General features: G+C 50.6%; 7 protein-coding genes across 7 annotated transcripts; 4 read left to right on the forward strand and 3 right to left on the reverse strand.

The window, feature by feature from the left end:
• Window positions 1-1,164: 1,164 nt before the first annotated feature.
• Window positions 1,165-4,089, forward strand: LRP88_05780 (uncharacterized protein; the record flags this gene model as incomplete). The annotated part of the gene is made up of 2 exons (XM_083242326.1): window positions 1,165-2,352; window positions 2,527-4,089. 2 exons carry the CDS (start codon window positions 1,165-1,167, stop codon window positions 4,087-4,089), a joined length of 2,751 nt encoding a protein of 916 aa, XP_083101262.1.
• A 267-nt stretch (window positions 4,090-4,356) lies between these two features.
• On the reverse strand, window positions 4,357-4,780 carry LRP88_05781 (uncharacterized protein; the record flags this gene model as incomplete). Its single annotated transcript, XM_083242327.1, has 3 exons — window positions 4,357-4,536; window positions 4,586-4,688; window positions 4,737-4,780. 3 exons carry the CDS (start codon window positions 4,778-4,780, stop codon window positions 4,357-4,359), a joined length of 327 nt encoding a protein of 108 aa, XP_083101263.1.
• A 1,004-nt stretch (window positions 4,781-5,784) lies between these two features.
• On the forward strand, window positions 5,785-6,477 carry LRP88_05782 (uncharacterized protein; the record flags this gene model as incomplete). The annotated part of the gene is made up of 1 exon (XM_083242328.1): window positions 5,785-6,477. One exon carries the CDS (start codon window positions 5,785-5,787, stop codon window positions 6,475-6,477), a length of 693 nt encoding a protein of 230 aa, XP_083101264.1.
• Window positions 6,478-8,368: 1,891 nt separating this feature from the next.
• Window positions 8,369-9,186, reverse strand: LRP88_05783 (uncharacterized protein; the record flags this gene model as incomplete). The annotated part of the gene is made up of 3 exons (XM_083242329.1): window positions 8,369-8,677; window positions 8,725-8,911; window positions 8,966-9,186. The coding sequence occupies 3 exons, from the start codon at window positions 9,184-9,186 to the stop codon at window positions 8,369-8,371; spliced, it is 717 nt and encodes a 238-aa protein (XP_083101265.1).
• Window positions 9,187-11,609: 2,423 nt separating this feature from the next.
• On the forward strand, window positions 11,610-14,163 carry LRP88_05784 (exopolygalacturonase; the record flags this gene model as incomplete). Its single annotated transcript, XM_083242330.1, has 7 exons — window positions 11,610-11,999; window positions 12,047-12,278; window positions 12,331-12,531; window positions 12,581-13,116; window positions 13,429-13,544; window positions 13,594-13,640; window positions 13,715-14,163. 7 exons carry the CDS (start codon window positions 11,610-11,612, stop codon window positions 14,161-14,163), a joined length of 1,971 nt encoding a protein of 656 aa, XP_083101266.1.
• A 657-nt stretch (window positions 14,164-14,820) lies between these two features.
• Window positions 14,821-16,458, reverse strand: LRP88_05785 (uncharacterized protein; the record flags this gene model as incomplete). Its single annotated transcript, XM_083242331.1, has 4 exons — window positions 14,821-15,555; window positions 15,605-15,830; window positions 15,882-16,117; window positions 16,186-16,458. 4 exons carry the CDS (start codon window positions 16,456-16,458, stop codon window positions 14,821-14,823), a joined length of 1,470 nt encoding a protein of 489 aa, XP_083101267.1.
• A 650-nt stretch (window positions 16,459-17,108) lies between these two features.
• On the forward strand, window positions 17,109-18,008 carry LRP88_05786 (SAM-dependent methyltransferase; the record flags this gene model as incomplete). Its single annotated transcript, XM_083242332.1, has 1 exon — window positions 17,109-18,008. One exon carries the CDS (start codon window positions 17,109-17,111, stop codon window positions 18,006-18,008), a length of 900 nt encoding a protein of 299 aa, XP_083101268.1.
• Between the last annotated feature and the right edge of the window lie 141 nt (window positions 18,009-18,149).

Consider the following 18,149-nt stretch of genomic DNA (forward strand, 5'->3'; position numbering starts at 1 on the left):
AGAACTTCCTTGCAGAGAAAATCTCGCGCACTGACACATCAACGAGGCCGATCATGAGCAACTAGCCAAGGAGTACATGCTGAGTGGACGGGAGGTGGGTAGTTTCTCGATGAGCGATAGTATTTGGATCGAAGCCATGTTGACGGACCCTGTTGGGTCAAGATCAAAAATGCCGCGTCCTGCGCCAACTTGATCAGCCGAGCTCGAAACCAGGAATTATCTCTTAAACTCGTAAGGGATACCATCGAAAAGCTTGGCTACGTATTGGAGGCAAGACGCACCGAATCTTGATCCAGCATCAAAAGGAGGTCACGGAGATATTGGTGCTGGCGAGTAGGATCAGAACAGGGGAAAGGGTGAGGAGGAGGAGGAGGAGGGCAACGCCGATGAGGTAGTGGTAGATTGCTAGGAATACGAGATTTTTCACCAATCAATGTCGTTTACGATGAGTGAAGCCCACAAAATACTCGTTGATCTCTTGTTGAGTCACCTCCTACGACACATGAGAAGTGCCACAGAGCACAAAGCCTCCAAGGGGACGGGCAGCCAGGGTCGTCAAGTGCACCCCTGAGAGTTGAATCCCCCAATCAACAACTATCCCGGTCATATCATTGCTGGATCAAGTCAAGGCACTAGAACATCCCAAGAGGTCCATTTCTAATACTAACTTGTTATCACACATTCCGAGGCTCCGGCGTCGAGACCAAGGTGAGGTCAGGGGAGGTGGTGTAAGTCGAGGCCGACCCGCTTTTCCCAACGTCTGATATGAACGTCATGTCTTGACTCTCTTGCTTAAAACGGCTTCCCATTGACTAGTAAATGATTCTTTGACCAATTTTGGAGTCCCTTATAATCGTTTCATCGAATTATAGCCCCGAATTATAGGAGGAAGCCATTATGACGTCCTGGCTGGGTTCAGGCAGACGCCCACCCTATCAGACCCTCGTATCATTGGCTGGCTCGAGGCTTGCCCTCCCAACACAGACTGTGGCCTGAGGACGCTAGTTCTCATCGAGCACTCCCTGATATAAATTGCTCCTCCTCCTCCATCCTTCTCCCCTCCTTTTCTTCTCCTTCTTCTTTTCTTTCATCACATACATCCCACCATCGTGTGACATCACATCAACCCCTTATCAAGACTATACATACTCTTACATACACATCATGGTTTCTTCAGGCAGTGTCTTCTCTGCCACTCTACAGGAGATCACCAACACCAAGCTCGACGAGCTCTCCAAGAGACGTTCCCGCTTCGAGGAGGCAAAGTCTTCCATACTTGCCTCCATCCAGGTCGAGGATGATGCCGTCAAGCGTGTCATCACCTTGAGCGATGGCGTCAAGAAGTGCTTCGATATCAAGCTCGACAAGGCTGGCAAGGTTATGACTGAGCAGACAGGGCACGGAGCACTGGAGATTGAGCTCAAGAACCTCGATCGCTTCCTCGACCAGGCGAAATGTGACCCGTCAGTCTCCTCAAAGACGTTGGATGCCTGGCAGCAGTCCCTCCTTCGCCACTTGGACATGCAGTCCCTTCAATTCCAGTACGCTGCTTTGTACGCACAGCTTGTCACTGAGTGGCTGTCGGGTGATAAGGAAGAGGAGGGTGCTTCTGGTGATGATGTCGAGATGGGTGAACCCTTTGAGGATGTTGGTAGCGCCGCCAAATTGGAGTCTAGGATGAAATGGGAGGGCGTGGCGTTTGAGGCAGCTGATGTTGACGAGACTGCACTGAAGCAGTACCTGGATCACCTTTTTGGCGTTGACAACAAACACAAAAAAGACGTCGCCAGCGCCCTGAAGAAACTCCGCAGGGCTGTGTATGCGTTTGAAGCGAAGCTGTCGACTCCCAACCAGTTCGGCGTGCAGACCTTGGGATGGGTCATCAGAGGGCTCCTATCGTCTGACCTTCTCTCCGACGAGAAGCGAGAGGTTCTCAGAGACTTTCAGGGTAATCACGTCATCCTCAAGGAGATTGCTGATGTCCTCGACATGCGCATCAGCGCCCTGGGTTCATGGAACTGGAGCTCTGGCGCGGTGCCTCTCGAGATGAGACGAAAGATCAGCGGCATCTACAATGTTCACCTTCAGGAGGATCTCCTCAACGCCATCTTCCTCCAGTACATCGGTGTCAAGTGGAGTGTCTTCTTCAAAGATGCCTTTCAGGACTTTCGTCGCTGCGAGAATGCCTGGAAGTCCACGCGTGCCGATATTCCCAAGATCGATAAACGCAGACTCGGCTACTACCTCGGACCGCTCTCTGATTCTCCATCGCTGCAGTCTGCCAGGACCAAGATTTACAACTCCAAGTTCTTCATGACTCAGCTTATGGACAATTTGCAGCAGGGTACGGATGTTGCAGAGGGTGAAGAGGAGGCAGAGTACGAGAGCTTTTCCGCCGTCAGTCTCAAGCGAAAGACGACTGCCAGGGCCACAATTGGAGCCAAGCGACACCGACAGTTGGCGAGCAAAGCTTGCCGCAAATCGGCGCCTTCGACTGGCGGAGTGCGAATGCCTTCAGACAGCGAGGACGACGACGACGATGATGACGATGACAGTTACGATGATGATGAGGATGATGAGGACGATGAGTCAGTAGGAGAGAGAAACCCAATGACTCTCAAGCAAGATCTGCTGCATCTGTTGTCGACGGAGATCAACATCAACACGCAGCTCTACGGTGAACTGACGGCCTTTCACTCCGTCTTTGACAACTGGAACTCCCTTCTCCCGCACCAGACTGTGTACACCATCCTTGAGTACTTTGGCGTTTCCGAGAAGTGGCTTGGTTTCTTCAAGAGGTTCCTCGAAGCTCCTCTGAAGTTTGTCGATGACGAGAATGCGACTCCACGCCAGCGACGACGAGGAGCACCGACTTCCCATGTGCTCAGCGATGTCTTTGGAGAGACGGTTCTGTTCTGTCTTGACTTTGCTGTCAACCAGTCTACTTCTGGAAACAGGCTCTGGAGGGTCAAGGACGACGTTTGGTTCTGGACCCACGATCACAAGTTGGCCGTCAAGACATGGGAAGTCCTGGACGAGTTCAAAACCATTACGGGTACAGAGATCAACACTGCAAAGAGCGGTACCATTCGAGTTGCCAAGAACCGCGATATGACGCTTTCCATCGACGAGTCCCTCCCCGAAGGCGAGATTCGCTGGGGCTTCCTCCGTCTCTCACCACAGACGGGAAGGTTTGAGATTGACCAGAAGATGGTGGACGCGCACATTGATGAGCTTCATAAGCAGCTCCATGACAAGCGCAAGAGCATTCTCGCTTTCATTCAGACTTGGAATTCCTACGCTGCCACGTTTTTCACGTCAAACTTTGGCAAGGCGGCAAATTGCTTCGGTCGAGAGCATGTGGACAACATGCTATCTACACATGAGCGTATTCAGAGACAGGTCTTTTCCAAGCTTTCTGGAGATGGCGAGGAAAAGGTGTCCAGCGTTGCCGAGTATCTGAAGAGGGAGATGAGCCAACGCTTTGGCATCGAGAACATCCCTGACGGGTTCCTCTACTTCCCCGTCGACCTCGGAGGTCTCGACCTGCAGTCCCCCTTCGTTTCGCTGCTTCAGATCCGCGAACAAGTGTACAAGTCCCCCTTGGACCCCGTCATCGCCTTTGAAGAGGCAGAAGTCGAGTCCTACAAGCGCGCCGAAAAAGCTTTCCTCAACGGAAGCATCAACAACGAGCGCTACTCCCTCGACGACCCAGACTGGAAGCCCAAGTCAGAACACGACCAGGAAAACTTCATGCCATTCGAAGAGTACATTCGCTACAGAGAGGATTTCGAGTTCAACCACTACCGCAGGAGCAAGAAGCTGCGCAGCGTGTTCCGTCGGCTGATGACGCGTCCCCAGGAGAAGAGCATCGACAAGGACGACGGAAAGGTGTGCTTGGCTCTTGATAATGTAAGCGGCATGTCCAAGATTCGCAGCTGGCACAGTATGGAGCCGTATTGGAGGTGGGTGGCCATGGTGTACGGGCCAGAGATTGTTGACCGCTTTGGGGAGTTGAATATTGTCGATTCGGGACTTTTGCCGATGGGCATGGTCAGTGTATTCAGGAACAAGCGTGTCAAGTGGTAAACACTTCATCCAACGCCTGATCGATCAGGATATTGGTACTTTTGGACGTTCTTTTAGCTTGGATTTGTTGTTCATCTTTACGCGAAGGCTGGCCCTATCATGGATTTTCTTTCATAGTTTCTATCAGATTGTGCAATAAATTGAATATCTATACATTCCCATGCCGCCTCAAGCAGCGCCCTCCTCTTACCCCCCCCCTCTTCAACTTGAGAACCAATTATCAAGATGCACCGCTCTTAACAGTATCCCCAACATCGGTCAAGACGCTTAGCATCGGCCACGGACATCCTTAGGGTCAGCGTAGCAGGTTCCAACGCCATCAGCGCACTGGAAGCCGCTCTGGGCAATCTTCCTGCAGGCGGCCTCCCACTCCTTGCCGGCGATCTTGTCCTCGGCGGTGTTCTGGGTGCATCGTCCAGAGGGAGTGTTGTAGGCGGCACCACCCCACTAAAGGCACATTAGCTAGATTCTGTATGAGTGAAAGATGTTGACGTACCTCGTACTTGGAGTCGTTGTAGTCAGAGCAAGCGTTGGTGGTGATGCGCCAGTTGTAGCTGTCGCCGTTGTGGCAGGTGCACGAGTCGTGCAGGTCGGCCGCACTACAGAAGTCAGTGTTTGGTTCTTGTAAGTGATGGAGTGTTGCTTACGCCAGAGTAAGGAAGAGGAAAACGCTAAGAGTCTTGGCCAGCATCTTGAATAAAGAGTATCTTGTGTTGATGAACTGAGAGCGAAGGATGATAGTCTAAACGAGTGACTGATAACGAATGAATGAATGAATGAGAGTTGGTAGTTGTAAGCACAAGATTAATGAGTGTCTTGGAGAGTTAACTCAACGAGCAGAAGACGAAGGCCTTATATCACTCCAAGTGCCTCCTTCCCTTTTCTCTCATCACTATCAGTCCTATAATACAAGCTATTAACGCCAAGACCACCCCAATCTTGAACTTGCTAAGCCCACGCGCCTGAAACACCATGATGACGCACGCATCAACGAAGTCTAGATGAATACGAACCTCTGAAACTAGACAATCGCCGAATGCAGCAACGGACTTTAACGGACTTTTCCGAGCCCGTCACATTATCCTCCAATCTGGAAACTCGCATCCCACATTCACATTAATCATCTGATCTTAGCCCCAACGGCGATTCCGGTGATAGCCATCGTCGCATAAACCCGTTCGCAGGGGTCTAAACTTTAAATCGACCTTTTGAACCATCGTATCCTTGTCGATTTGAAAACCGGAGAAGTTTTGTCCGTGTGGGACTAAGCATCTAGGTGACGGAATGCAGAAAGATGAGTGGTCGCCTTGCTGGGCAGACTGTTACAAGACGCTGACATTGTAAATGGGGTTCCGTCATCCCTTTCATCCCCGAACTGCTACCGGAACTCTATCTTTGAGTTTGCATGGGGTGCTTTCCATGCAACGGTGACTATCGACGGAGAGGCCGATGCCTCCGACAAATGGGGGGCTTAGATGTCTATTGTTGGACATGATCGTGTTGTCGTGAATGATAAAAGGAACTGGGACACCGGCGTCTGGAGTTGAGTTGACACAACGCTCACAACCCACTCACACTCTTTAAGCTTCGTTCTTTACTACGCTCGTTGACGTGCAATTCATACACATTCACTCTTTGATCAGAGACATTGTCTTCCATTACATTCTTTATCTACATTACCCAACAACCATCAAAATGCTTCCCTCTGTTGCTCTCACCCTTCTCGGCCTCCTCTCGGCCTCCAACGCCGCTGCCACCAAGCGAAGCCTCTCTCCTGACGAGGTTATCGTCATCGGCCACGATGGCTCCTCGCAGGTCATGAAGGCTGCCGAGTTTGACGCCCTCGAGAACAAGCCTGTCGCCCCCGCTCCCGTCAAGGGCTCTTCCAAGCTCCGCCGCCGTGGCTGCGAGAAGTCCAGCGAGGTTCAGGTCACTTCTGACAAGGAGTTCCTCAACTGGGACATTGCCATCTCGCCTGTCGTCAGCAGCACCGGTGGTAAAGCTTCCGTCACTGTGTCTTCCGGCTACTCGCTGTCCAACTCCATCTCTGTCGGCACGTCCTTCTCCGTCAGCGCTCTTGAGGGCATCCTCGGAATGTCGCTCTCTGTCGACTACTCCGAGAGCTGGAGCACCAGCCAGGACCAGTCCCTCACCTTTGAGGTCCCCGCTGGCCAGCACGGCGTCATTGTCAGCCAGCCCTACGTCCGCCGCGTCGAGGGCAACTACCTCGACGGCTGCACCGACAACTGGACGAAGACTGGCTTTGTCTCTGATACCTATGAGAGCCAGAGCTACGGCAACCTCCAGTGGGTCAAGGGTCTCATCCGACTTTGCAACAGCACCGAGTACCCCATTCCCTACTGCATCGGTGAGGGTAGCCACAAGTAAGAGGCTGTGCGGGTCTCTTTCTAGTAACGTTACGGGTTGGATAGTTGGGGTTTGAATTATGCAGAGTTGTGCAGGAGGAATCTTAATACTAGATGTATTATAAAGTGTGCAGTTGAATAGAGGTGGACTTGCGATTTCGTTTTGTGGGTTGCGATGGCATGAACATTCAATAATGGAATTAGAACGGTTCCATAGAAACAAAAGGATTTATTCCATATTTCCCGTTCCTTAAAGTGCTGAAAAAGAGACCAGGTATTTGTGCAGCGTGATCCTAAGAGGCTTCCTCAGTCAAGGCCCAATATCTCACCGCCTTAATACCCCAACTCGGGAGACGTGCAAGAGGCAGACAAGTTTACATGTCCGACGGGCACACCTAAGGCAAAAATAGAATACCGGGGCCCCGGACTGGGCATAGGGACTTGAAAAGGGCAAAAAGAACAGCTTATGCGTCATCCGGAATTCGAATCCGAGCCTCAACTTCTCTCTAATGGAAGAGTTGAATCCTAACCCCTAGACCAATGACGCTGCTTATTACTCAACATGATTGTGTGATTACCACGCCGGGAAATTGTGGTTTATAAAGAGAAAAGGCGGTCGAAGGTAAGGGGGAGGTTATGATCATCGATTTAGGACAGAAAACTTTTGATACACCATCCGGCCAAGGTAAACCACCTACCCTATTTCAAGCCTGGAAACCTGGCGGCTCGGTTTGAAGCCTGATCTTCTTTCTGCTAACCTATTTATTCACGAGTGGCCTATATATCGGATCTCGGGTTGTTCAACTTATCAATTACTGCCGTGCATGGTGCAGGGTATTCATAGTCTGCTCACGAGTCTAAAAGCTGTCTGGGCGACCACAATAGATGGCTCAGAGAGTTTGGGCGTTACCTCGGCTGCGCTGTTACAAGGCGCTCAGAAGGCACATGCACACACGTTGTACTATGATTTGCTGCCGGCTTTGCCCTGGACTACCTGCCATGGACCAAGCAACAATTTCTCCACAACCGGGGCTTTCTTGAGACCAGGGGGTTATTTAGATCAAGGTGCAAATGCTATCCTGTATTTAGGCAAACTAAGCGATCAAAATTATGCCCAGGCCATCTGTGGTTAGCAGCTATGAGAAGGGCTCGTGCCCTTTGTGACACCATCCATGTTGGTCAGGGCGCCCTCGTTAATCGCCCCATTTAGCTAGACACCACGATCAACGTCGCCCTTGTAAATCGTGGGGTTGTTAGCATCATACTTGGCGTGGCACGATTCAATGATTTTGATTGCTAGCGACTCTCCTTGCCCATTGTCGACTTCGGCCCAGGCGTGGTTACCAAAGGGCTGCCAGGCCGCGTCGTACAATCCAGCTGCGTTATCGTGAACCTTTCCAGAAAACCCAAAGAACGGGCTTTTGCAGCACACTAGTTTTCTAAGGGGTTTTTTTTTCTTTCTTGGCCAGCCAAACAAGGGACCTGCGATGACGAAGTTAAACTATTCACCCCTGAAAGTCAATATCGTCTTTAGTATCTGAGGTTCATCGCTGTTACTTGGCAAGCTTTGGGTCTTTGGGAAATCTAGATGCATATGAAGCTCGCGTTCGAGTTCCTACCCAGTGAAGCACACCAGGTTGGGTGATGGTGAGCCGTGGTAAGATCATAGCATTTGGTTCTCTTCCAAGGACCATGGGGATTATAGGCCAGCACGGGGATAAGCCCAAGTTCTAGATCGCGTATATTTTTTCCGTTCACGTGTGAAGAGTATTGCTATTATCTATTATGGAATTGTAAAACGAGGTTGTTACTCGTAGGTATTGTTCTGTATGGGAGGATGAGGTCGGTGCAGCGCCAGCTAAGGGCGAGCTGCGAGGCTTGCATGGCACAACAGCCATGATGAATCGAGTCTACTAGTTCGCAGACGATTCGGTCTTCTTCTGTAGTTCCAACAGCTCTCTTCCTCGTCTCACGATTCGAGCGTTAAGCAGAAGCGGCTCTTCTCCCTGGCCATCAAGTGCAAGGTACATCATGAAAGCGCCTAACTCTTCAATGTGGACGGACCAATTCTCGCCCATGACTGCCCCCATAGATGTCACAATACCGAGAAATCCGCTGCCAAACATGGTCTTGGGTACTACACCTCCGGGCTTGAGAACGAAAGCCTTCCATACATCGGGATGAGTCTTGGCAAGTTCGAGAGTTTTGGTTTCAAGCTGTCCCTGAACTGCTGTTAGATGAGGCAAAGTAAGTATGGATTTGGTTGTACCTTGATCTTTCGCGGCTCATTTCCCCACCAGAGTTTTGTCTCTTGGTCTTGACGGACAAATTTGCCACTCAGTTGGACGTAATTGAACTGGCGACCGGTGGGCTTCAATACTCGCACCATGGCTTCTTGGAACGCAAATGGATACTCCAAGTCGGCTTTAACATCACCGCTATATGATCCCATGGCCCTGTAATGTGTTAGTAGACATGCCCCTCAGACGAGTTGACACATGACGACATACCAAATCATGCCAACGGCATCAGCGTGGGCAAGCAATACATCTTCCGGCCATTGTGAAAAGTCCTTGACTATCACAGACTTGAGTTTTGGGTTGTTTGATACATCGGAGGGAAGTTCTCGGCGAACAAAGGCGACGACACTCGAAACCTGAGGGTTGGCGAGGCATTGAAACAAGGCTTCGCCCCCAATCATGCCACTTGCGCCAACAATGAGGACCTTCATGGTGAACAATGGAACGGGGGGGGGGATCTGAAGTGAATGAGGTAATAATTCAAGACAAATTTACGTATTTATATACAATTGCCACGAATCAGGAGATAACTGAAGGTGCGGAGTTTTGAGGAGTTGTTGGCGGACTTTTAAACAACTCCACTGCCCCGAGCGGGAGTGCGATCGCCCAGAGTAAGCCATAGTAAGCCATCGCAAGCCACCGAGGTCATGATCGGCGATATCGCCTCTACAGCACAGTGAGTTTCCCTGAAGATATTGCCACATATGAACTTGAAACAGAGGATTTCGGAGATAGGCATTGTTCACAAAAATCCTTTGGCAGTGGCGTCCTGTAGCTGATGACCATTACCATTAACTGATATTGGCATGTGTGAATGGTTGTTGCTCCTGCTTGGACTAGACTACCGTCATGTTAGCACCGGTCCGTTTCCCAATCATCCTTCTAAAGGACAACTAGATTAACTGAGGAAAACTTAAAGAGGATAGTTGTAAATTCGATATTAGCAACTTGAAGGACTTAGAGGCTCTCGGAATGGGGGTGCCTCAGGCGAGTACCCCCAGTCACAGTCCCACACGTCCACTTGGCCAATGATCACCATGATCGTCCACTTGATCATCCCCACCCACACAGACTTGGCACCATGCTAACACTCACGGTTCAACTTTGCAATCTCAATCACTTTTCCCAGCATCCGAAAAATCCCATGGCACCTAGATATGTAAACCTCAATTCGAGGGACCGTTATCGCCAGTGGCGTAATGGGTTAACCGTTCGTCCCGTGCTGTTGGGGGACACCAAACTCAAGGCGCTAGGGAGCTGCGGGGCCCTAGGCTTGTGGTGAGCCCATCTAATCCGCTGGGCTGCGGTTCGAACCCCCAGCATTGTTTCTTTATTTCTTTCTCTCTGCCTCTTTTTTTGTTTTTCTATTTTCAAAAGACTGGTTATTCCGATTTACAGAAAAGTCAACCGACATATCTTTTCGCTGTCGAAGAAAAAAAATACTATGCTGCTCCTTTAGGTTGGATAGCTGGACACATTCCATGCTACATCCTGCGTTTCCTTTAACCCCATTTAACTACGGGAATAAACCCAGCCTCAAGGGATCGACAGGGGCCGATCGATTAAGGAGGAACTTGATCGCCTTGTTGCGCTCTCTCGGAGACTGTGGTCAGGACGCTAGGAGGGTTTGCTGCTACTGTACAAGGGCCTCGTCCCTGCGCTTCAGCAGAAGTTATTATACGCACCATTGGCGGCTCATTCAGTGTTTGGACACGAAATGCTCATTTTGGTCCATAGCTTCGCCGTCTAGTGTTCGTTCCTGGGGGCCCCAGATGAGGATCGGAAGCCATCAGCTCCCCCGATTCGGGGATCTCCCGCATCTTTCCCTCGGGCACCCTAATGCATGGTGGCCTTTTGTTTCACCACTGCACATGAAAGAGGCCCGATGGATGCTTAGATATACATAAGAGAGTGGCACCACTACTTCCTCCGCATAGAAAAAGATGTCAGGCATAGTACCTAGCATAGATGATTTTCAAATGACTTTTCGACATGAAACTCCATGTTGTATGACACAAATTCCACGGTCTAGAAGTTGACATGTGATATTTATTTAAACTATCAGTACTTAGTTTCAGCGACGGAAACTTGTTGCCATCATTGAGCCAGTTTGTTGCTTTTGAGTATTATCAACGATTTGAGTTATCTCAGCGACGACCCGATGCAGGGCAAGGCCTCCAAGCACACGAAACAACCGTTGCTCTCTAACCAGAGGCATCTAAAATAATTCCCATAAAACCTAACTGACTGATCTATAATGCTCGCTGTTTCCCTTTCCCTTCGAGTTTACTCCCGAATTGCATCTCACAAGCTTCATATCCATCTTCAATTATGAGTTCAGGGTAAGAAAAGTTCTTCCAAAATGAGAAATAACCACTTACAAAGGACAAATGGCTGAAACGCAGTCCCTTGCTCCACGGCAACTTTGTGCCGACCAAGTTGGGGGCGGGGGATCTACTCTGGAGAAATGCCTCCACGGAATCTCAGCCGCGGAAAAATCCCAGTCCACCAATCAGAAGCTTGGACTAGAACAAGCTTAAGCCACTTTAGCTAGAATCTATCTACTTGCCGCACAGCGATGACAGTCTACGAACCTTGCATCGTGGAGTCGAGGTTGACTAACCCCATGTTTGCATCGACAGATGTAATTTAGACTGATGGGTTGACCTGGGGAACATGTCCTGATGGAGCGGATGGGGTGTATGCTTTGGGGGTGTAGCTCCGAGAGAGACTGTGCATTGATTTCATATAAATTGAGTGTCAAGTCGAGCTGTTTTTCAAGCTTCATCACCAGATCTTTCTCATCTGTCTTGGCTATACAGCTCCTTGGAAATAGTCAAACTGTCCCTTCATCATGAAGCTGTCAATCTTTGTTTCCGCCCTTACCCTCGTCACGAGTGCACTTGCAGGAGCTGTTGAGCTTCCTGCTGGTGTTCCTCGAAGCGTGGATGAGTTTCGTCAGAAACATCAATACACGCCGCCATCCAAGCGCAGTCACCGCAAGGTTTTTACCATCAGGGCTTCCAAGAACGATCATGATGATGTTTCGTCTGAGTTCTACAAGGGCTTGAAGAGGGCGAACAAGGGAGGTACACTCCACTTGACCAAGGGGCATACATATGTCATTGGCAAGCCTCTTGACTTGACCTGGTTGGATAATGTCCACGTTCATCTTGATGGAGAGATCAAGTTTACCAATGATACTGGATATTGGCAGAAGAACTCCTTCACCCATCCCTTCCAGGTATGTCATCCCCAAACAGACTCAAGTGTATAACTAACTTTCAAAAGAACTCGATCATGTTCTGGAAGTGGGGAGGCAAGAACATCAAGATTTACGGTAACGGAGTGCTGAACGGAAACGGCCAGCGCTGGTGGAACGAGTTTGCCGGCAAGGAGATCTTGGACACGACGAACCAATACCTCCGTCCCATCCTCTTCTACGCCGAGAACGCAACTGGTCTGGATATTCAAGGAATCCACTTCAAGGACTCCCCGTGCTGGACCAACTTTGTCGTTACTTGTGAGTATCTTCGCATTCAATGATGAGAGACATTAGACTTACACATCATTAGCCAAGGACATCTCTTTCAAGGATGTTATTTGCACGGCTCACTCCAACAACGCCACGTCTCTGCCCAAGAACACCGACTTTTTTGATTCTTTGAACGTCGAGCATCTGACGGTTGAGCGTGCCTGGGTTGATATTGGTGATGACTGCTTCTCGCCCAAGAGCAATGCTTCAGACGTCTATGTCAACACCATGTACTGCAACGGTATGCCGCCTCCTCTGATTCCTACTTGATAGGTACTAACAGGGTGCAGGAACCCACGGACAGTCTATTGGATCCCTTGGCCAGTACAAGGGCGAAAAGTCCTTTGTCAAGGATGTCGTCATCGAGAACGTCTGGATGCTCAACGGCCAACACGGAGCCCGCCTCAAGACCTGGGCCGGACCTGATGTTGGTTATGGCTTCATCGACAACGTCACCTTCCGCAACTTCTGGGGTGGCAACAACGAGTACACTGCATTCATCGACTCGTGCTACTTCAACATCGACGAAGCAACATGCGCCAAGTACCCCTCGCAGATGAACATCACCAACATCCTCTTCGAGAACTTCACTGGTTACTCGTCCGGCAAGTACGGTGATGCCATTGCGAGGTTGACTTGCAGCAGCAACCCCAACGCCGTGTGCGAAAACATCAAGTTCAAGAACTTTGACATCAAGACGCCTTGCGGTGGAAAGCCTGTTGTCATCTGCGATGGTGTGTCGGATATTGGCATGGATTGTGTGAGTGCGACCAGCAAGGAAGCCAAGGCGGCGTTGGCAAACAAGTGCACTGCCCCTGCGGCTTCTGTGAGCCCATTCAAAGTCCGAAAATTTCATGAGTAAAGGAGGTTGGATGTCTCATGATTCGCTGGGGAAACGGGTGGTTGCATTGCTGGAGCGAGATGATAGGAACGCGCGGCATAGTTACCACGGAGTATAGTTGCCTAATTCAGTGCAAAAAGAAATAAAACTTGAATAATAAAATAGAAAAGTCCTTTTAACCAAGCTGAGAAGTATTTTTTTCTTCTTTTTCTTTGCTTCTCAACAAAATGGGAGTTCAGCCCCTTGCGTAATGCCAACACGCTAAAACGCGGTCGCGTCAAACCCCCCAACCCCAAGGGCGACAAGGAAGCCTACTTTAATAGCAGCGAGCGTGACTGGGACGACAAGTACGAAGCTAAGATCGGAACGGCGACTAAAATCATCAAGTTTGGATCCGAATTCATCTTGACCGAGTGGGTTCCCCGCCTTGCACGACGCCCATGGCTGAGGTTGCTTCTCAAGTCGCCATGTCGACGACATCTTGGCCCTTGGACCTGGCGTCTGTGGAAGTCTTTGGCAATTCATCTTTGAATACAAAGACGTCAGCTACGACGCAAAGAACAGCGCCAAACTGACAACTCAGGCCGTCGTCCGTCTGGCAAAGGCATGCCCAAGCTCCGGAGGATCGAGCTCCAAGCTGCAACTGAAGTCGGCGAGGATGCCCTCCTCGCCCTGTTTGAGAACTGTCCCGCTCTCACGTACCTTGAGCTCAGTGGAATTTCACGTGGGAACGACATCACCGGAACGTCTCTTGATAACCTGCGGGAGAACCCAGAGTGGGCGCCCAAGCTGAAGACACTGATCCTCGGTGAAAAGGATGACAAAAAGGAGTTCATGAAGGCCATGCGCGCCTTGGGCAAGGAGAGGCCGGCCATGACAATCACCCTGGTCAGTCGACAAGAAGAGAAGAAGTGGGGAGATTGGGAGTTGGTGACGACGAAGAAAAACTACAAGAAGGGGCGCAAGCAGGGCGACGTCTACTCCGACGACCACTTCGACCACTTCTACAGCCGCTACAACCGCTTCTGGTAGGCCATGTCTCGACGTGGCAGGACGAGGCAGGCCCTCTGTCAAAGTGCCACCCCTCGCGCGGGCGTGGTGGGATAGGCTTATTGTGTTTTGAGGCATTCTAGTAATGCCGCCAGTGTGTTCAGATACCCCGGTGTGTTCGCTGATATTGTGACCGAGTCCCTCTTTTGAGAAGAAGGCATCACTATAAATATATAAATAAGCAGCAACGATCCGTTCCATAATGATCTCAGGGTGCATGTAGACTAGGTACTAAGGCATACGCGGTCAAGATCGGATGATGGGATCCTACGTGTTCTTGGCAGCTCAAGAATTAATGATGTTGACTCATTATTCAGAGCCTTTGATTCTTCCAGGACGGCTACAGTTCCTTTTCCTATTATTCATTGACATGGTTCTTTGCCGATCCCAGTTGAGGAGGCAAATAACACCCGTGTGAGATCTCTAAAAAAAAAAAAAAAAGATATTAATTCCGAAAGGCCGCGTTTCTAAGGCACTCTAAAAATAGGTACATGTAGGCAAACAAACGTCTAAAACACCAAATCAAGTCATCTCTCATAGACAAAACAATTTGCCAAAGCAAGAAACCGGGGTATCCTCAAAAGTTCAAACTCCATATCGCCAAAGGTTCAAAAATGTCCTATCCCAAAACTCAGCCAACTACACTCCCCCAGGAAGAAAAGGAAGAAATTTATTTACAGTCAGGTAGACGTCGGCCGGCTGCATGCGGAGCGATATCAGGTCCTCGAGGTAGATGTAGAATCGGCAGAGGACGTATGCAAAACAGGTGATAGTGATGGGGATGATGATTCGTAAAGGGACGTCCATGTTGGGATCTTGGTTGTCTGATAAATTTCTCCAGGATCTGGCTCGTTCGAGGAATAGTCCTACTCGTCCGCGAGCTGGTGTTGTTCGTTGTGAAGGGGTCCGCTGTGACTCGGTATCTGGCAGGTCACTCTGCTCTCGCCGCATGTTGGAAAGTTGCCGACCCGCTCGTGCTGGCTTCTTGTCCTTCTTCCGGTTGAGTCTCGCCATTTCGATGGCATAGTATGCGCCTCCGTACAGACTGAATGCCGCATGATAAGCGCTGCAGACCCTCCACAAAAACTTCTCCTTCTCGGTGGGAAAGGTAAAGTTCCAAGCCAGCACAAAAATGATGCTGAATCCAACCAAAACGATGGCTGCTCCTGGGGCATACCATGGGCCAGGACAAATCCACATATCGGAGGGGACACGATCCCAGGGGCGGCGGGTGATGGGGCGAGACACAAAGTTGATTCGTAGCTTGTGCGCGAGAGAGACGTAGTAGTTCCAATGGGCATCGATACCAAATCGCCTCCTGCCGATGAACTCTAAGGGCGTTCGGTAATATGTATCCTCAAGATCAAGATGTGTCTACAACCAGTCAGCATGAGTATGGATTATCCAGATAGCTGCAACTCACATTCCACCTGGCAAAAGTACGGATTTGTTCAATGGTTGTGCCATCTTTCGTCTCGATAAACTGAGGCTTTGTGATGGAAGGCTTGTGGTACCATAGTATCGATATCATGAAGGTGATGAAGCAAAAGGAGAGCGTAGTCAACTCCAAAGTCGTGATGGGGTAACCCTTGTGGATCCGAGCGAGCTCCTTGATGGTGAACCACAAGGCCTGGAATACTGTAATGATCCTCGGGGGGTGTGAGTTCTCGATCCTTCGCCAAATATCGGGCAGTGCTTACCGTGACAGAGTATCAACAGAGTTTCGGTCCTCAATCTCCAACTGGTCCAGATCCGGAAACTCGACATGATTGTGCCTTACGAGATAGTGGAACTGCTCGGCATTGATGGGAAAGGTTTTACCGTCTGCGATGGAGTAGTCGGGGGCTGTGAGGTGGACACAGCCCATGTCGAAGAAGAAGGCGTGCGTGAACTTCCACTCGAATCCTCTGGTTAGATGCTTGTCTCGCTTGAATGCCTAGACCAGGGGAAGAAGACCGCTCAGTTAGCCAATCGGCCTACAACACTGCCACTAGACCTCGTTACCTTGACGCTCTCCCTAGCGCTGGCATATTGTCCTAGAGCAATACCAAAGAGGAAATCCGGGCCGAGAAATGTGATGATGGCAAGGTTGAACTTGTCGAGGAGGGGATGGTACCACTTGTCGTGAGGAGATCCAGCATTCGGGTAAGTAGTGACCCAACAGCACAGAAGCAGGGTCACAAGACAAGACCAAAGGAGATCCAAAGATCCCCTATCATCGCTAGTAGCCTTCCATCCAACGAGCTGCTGCTCGGAGTCCGAAGCGTTGAGGCTCATGACTTGGTGGCGAAGCTCTACATGGACACGACGGAAGAGAGGCAGTGCAAGAAGAGACTACGACGTTGAGATATATGGGCGTATATATGGATGATGGGCCAAAGGGGCCCAGGACATGGTCAGTTTCGTGTGCGATTTCAGCACAACCAACATGCATATGCGGAGTTACAAAACGGGAGGTGTGTGGGCATTTTCCTCAGCAAGGAAGCCTCTCATTCAATGTTCCCTCTTGTCTCCGTCTTAGAATATGCAGTTGGTTCCAAAGCGCTTGTCACACTTTTTGTATTCGTTTGATCCCCATGTCAATCACATGCAAAGGCACAAACCATTGTCTGCGAGTAGCCGCCCGGTAGCGGTTGAGCGCTTAAAACGGCGCGCTGAGTGGCTGGATCTAACGGGCGCGTACCCCGCTACGGGCCCGTCCCGTCCCAGGGCTCAGCTTCAAACCAGCCTCCTTCAGTGACGTGACAGAAAACGTAAGACACACGTGTCTCCGCGCCCTCAATATCTGCGACCACCTACCCATCTTTCCTCGTTTCTTCTCTCGCAAAAGAACAAGGCCCCCATCTTCTTTCTCGGCTTGCAGCAGCAGCAGAAGCAGAAGCATCCTCCCCTGTCGGCCCCGACCGCATCCCAAACGAAAGCCCATCATGCCGCCCACCGAGTCGGATCCGTTGATCAACGACAACTCCAAATTGCAGACCTACTATGCCTCCCTCGAGTCGAGAATCGGATACAAGATCTTCCTAGGCGGCACGCGCCACTTTGGATACTATGAGAAGGACACATACTGGCCCTTCCCCATCGGCCGCGCTCTGCGGCGCATGGAGGACAAGCTGGCCGAGCTGCTGAACCTTCCCTCAGGCGCAACCGTCCTCGATGCTGGTTGTGGTGTCGGCCATGTCGCGCTGCACCTCGCCAAGAAGTACAAGCACCGCATACAAGGCATTGATGTCGTCGATCGCCATATCGCCAAGGCGAAGCGCAACTTTGCCCGCTCTGGCCTGCCTGAGGGTCAAGTGTCGGCACGTCGCATGGACTACCACCACCTCGAAACCATAGACGACCAATCCTTTGACGGAGTGTACACCATGGAGACCTTTGTGCACGCTACTGATCCCAAAGCTGTTGTTGCCGGCTTCTTCCGCATCCTCCGCCCAGGCGGTCGTCTGGCACTATTCGAGTACGACCATGAATTTGTGTCCGACTCGCCCGAGGATCTGGCCGATTCCATGAAGAAGATCAACGACTACGCCGCCATGCCCACCAATGATCTTTCACACCCCGGCGTCTTCAAGGAGATGCTCGAGGAGGCAGGCTTCACCGACGTTGTGGTCCACGACTACAGCGAGCGCATCAAGCCCATGACGCGCCTGTTTTACCTGGTCGCCTACATCCCATGGCTGATCATCACCTTCCTCCACTTGGAGAAGCACTTTATCAACACAGTCGCCGGCGTCGAGTCGTACCGAGGGCACGGGCGCTGGCGGTACGTCGCCATCTCAGCGACTAAGCCAGGGGGTCCTATCGAGGCGCCCAAGACGAGGTGACGGGGGTTCGGATGAGCAGTTGAATGGCCTTGACGACGCTTGGATATGACGGCCTATGTTTTTGTTATTATAACGGTCAGCGAATGTAAAGTACATGGTCTGGGAATAGAAGCTATATGATGCAAATGTTGATGCAACAGT

The sequence above is a fragment of the Fusarium phalaenopsidis genome, assembly GCF_050370095.1.
Source record: "Fusarium phalaenopsidis strain FUZ10S chromosome Unknown contig_32296, whole genome shotgun sequence".
NCBI lineage: Eukaryota > Fungi > Ascomycota > Sordariomycetes > Hypocreales > Nectriaceae > Fusarium > Fusarium phalaenopsidis.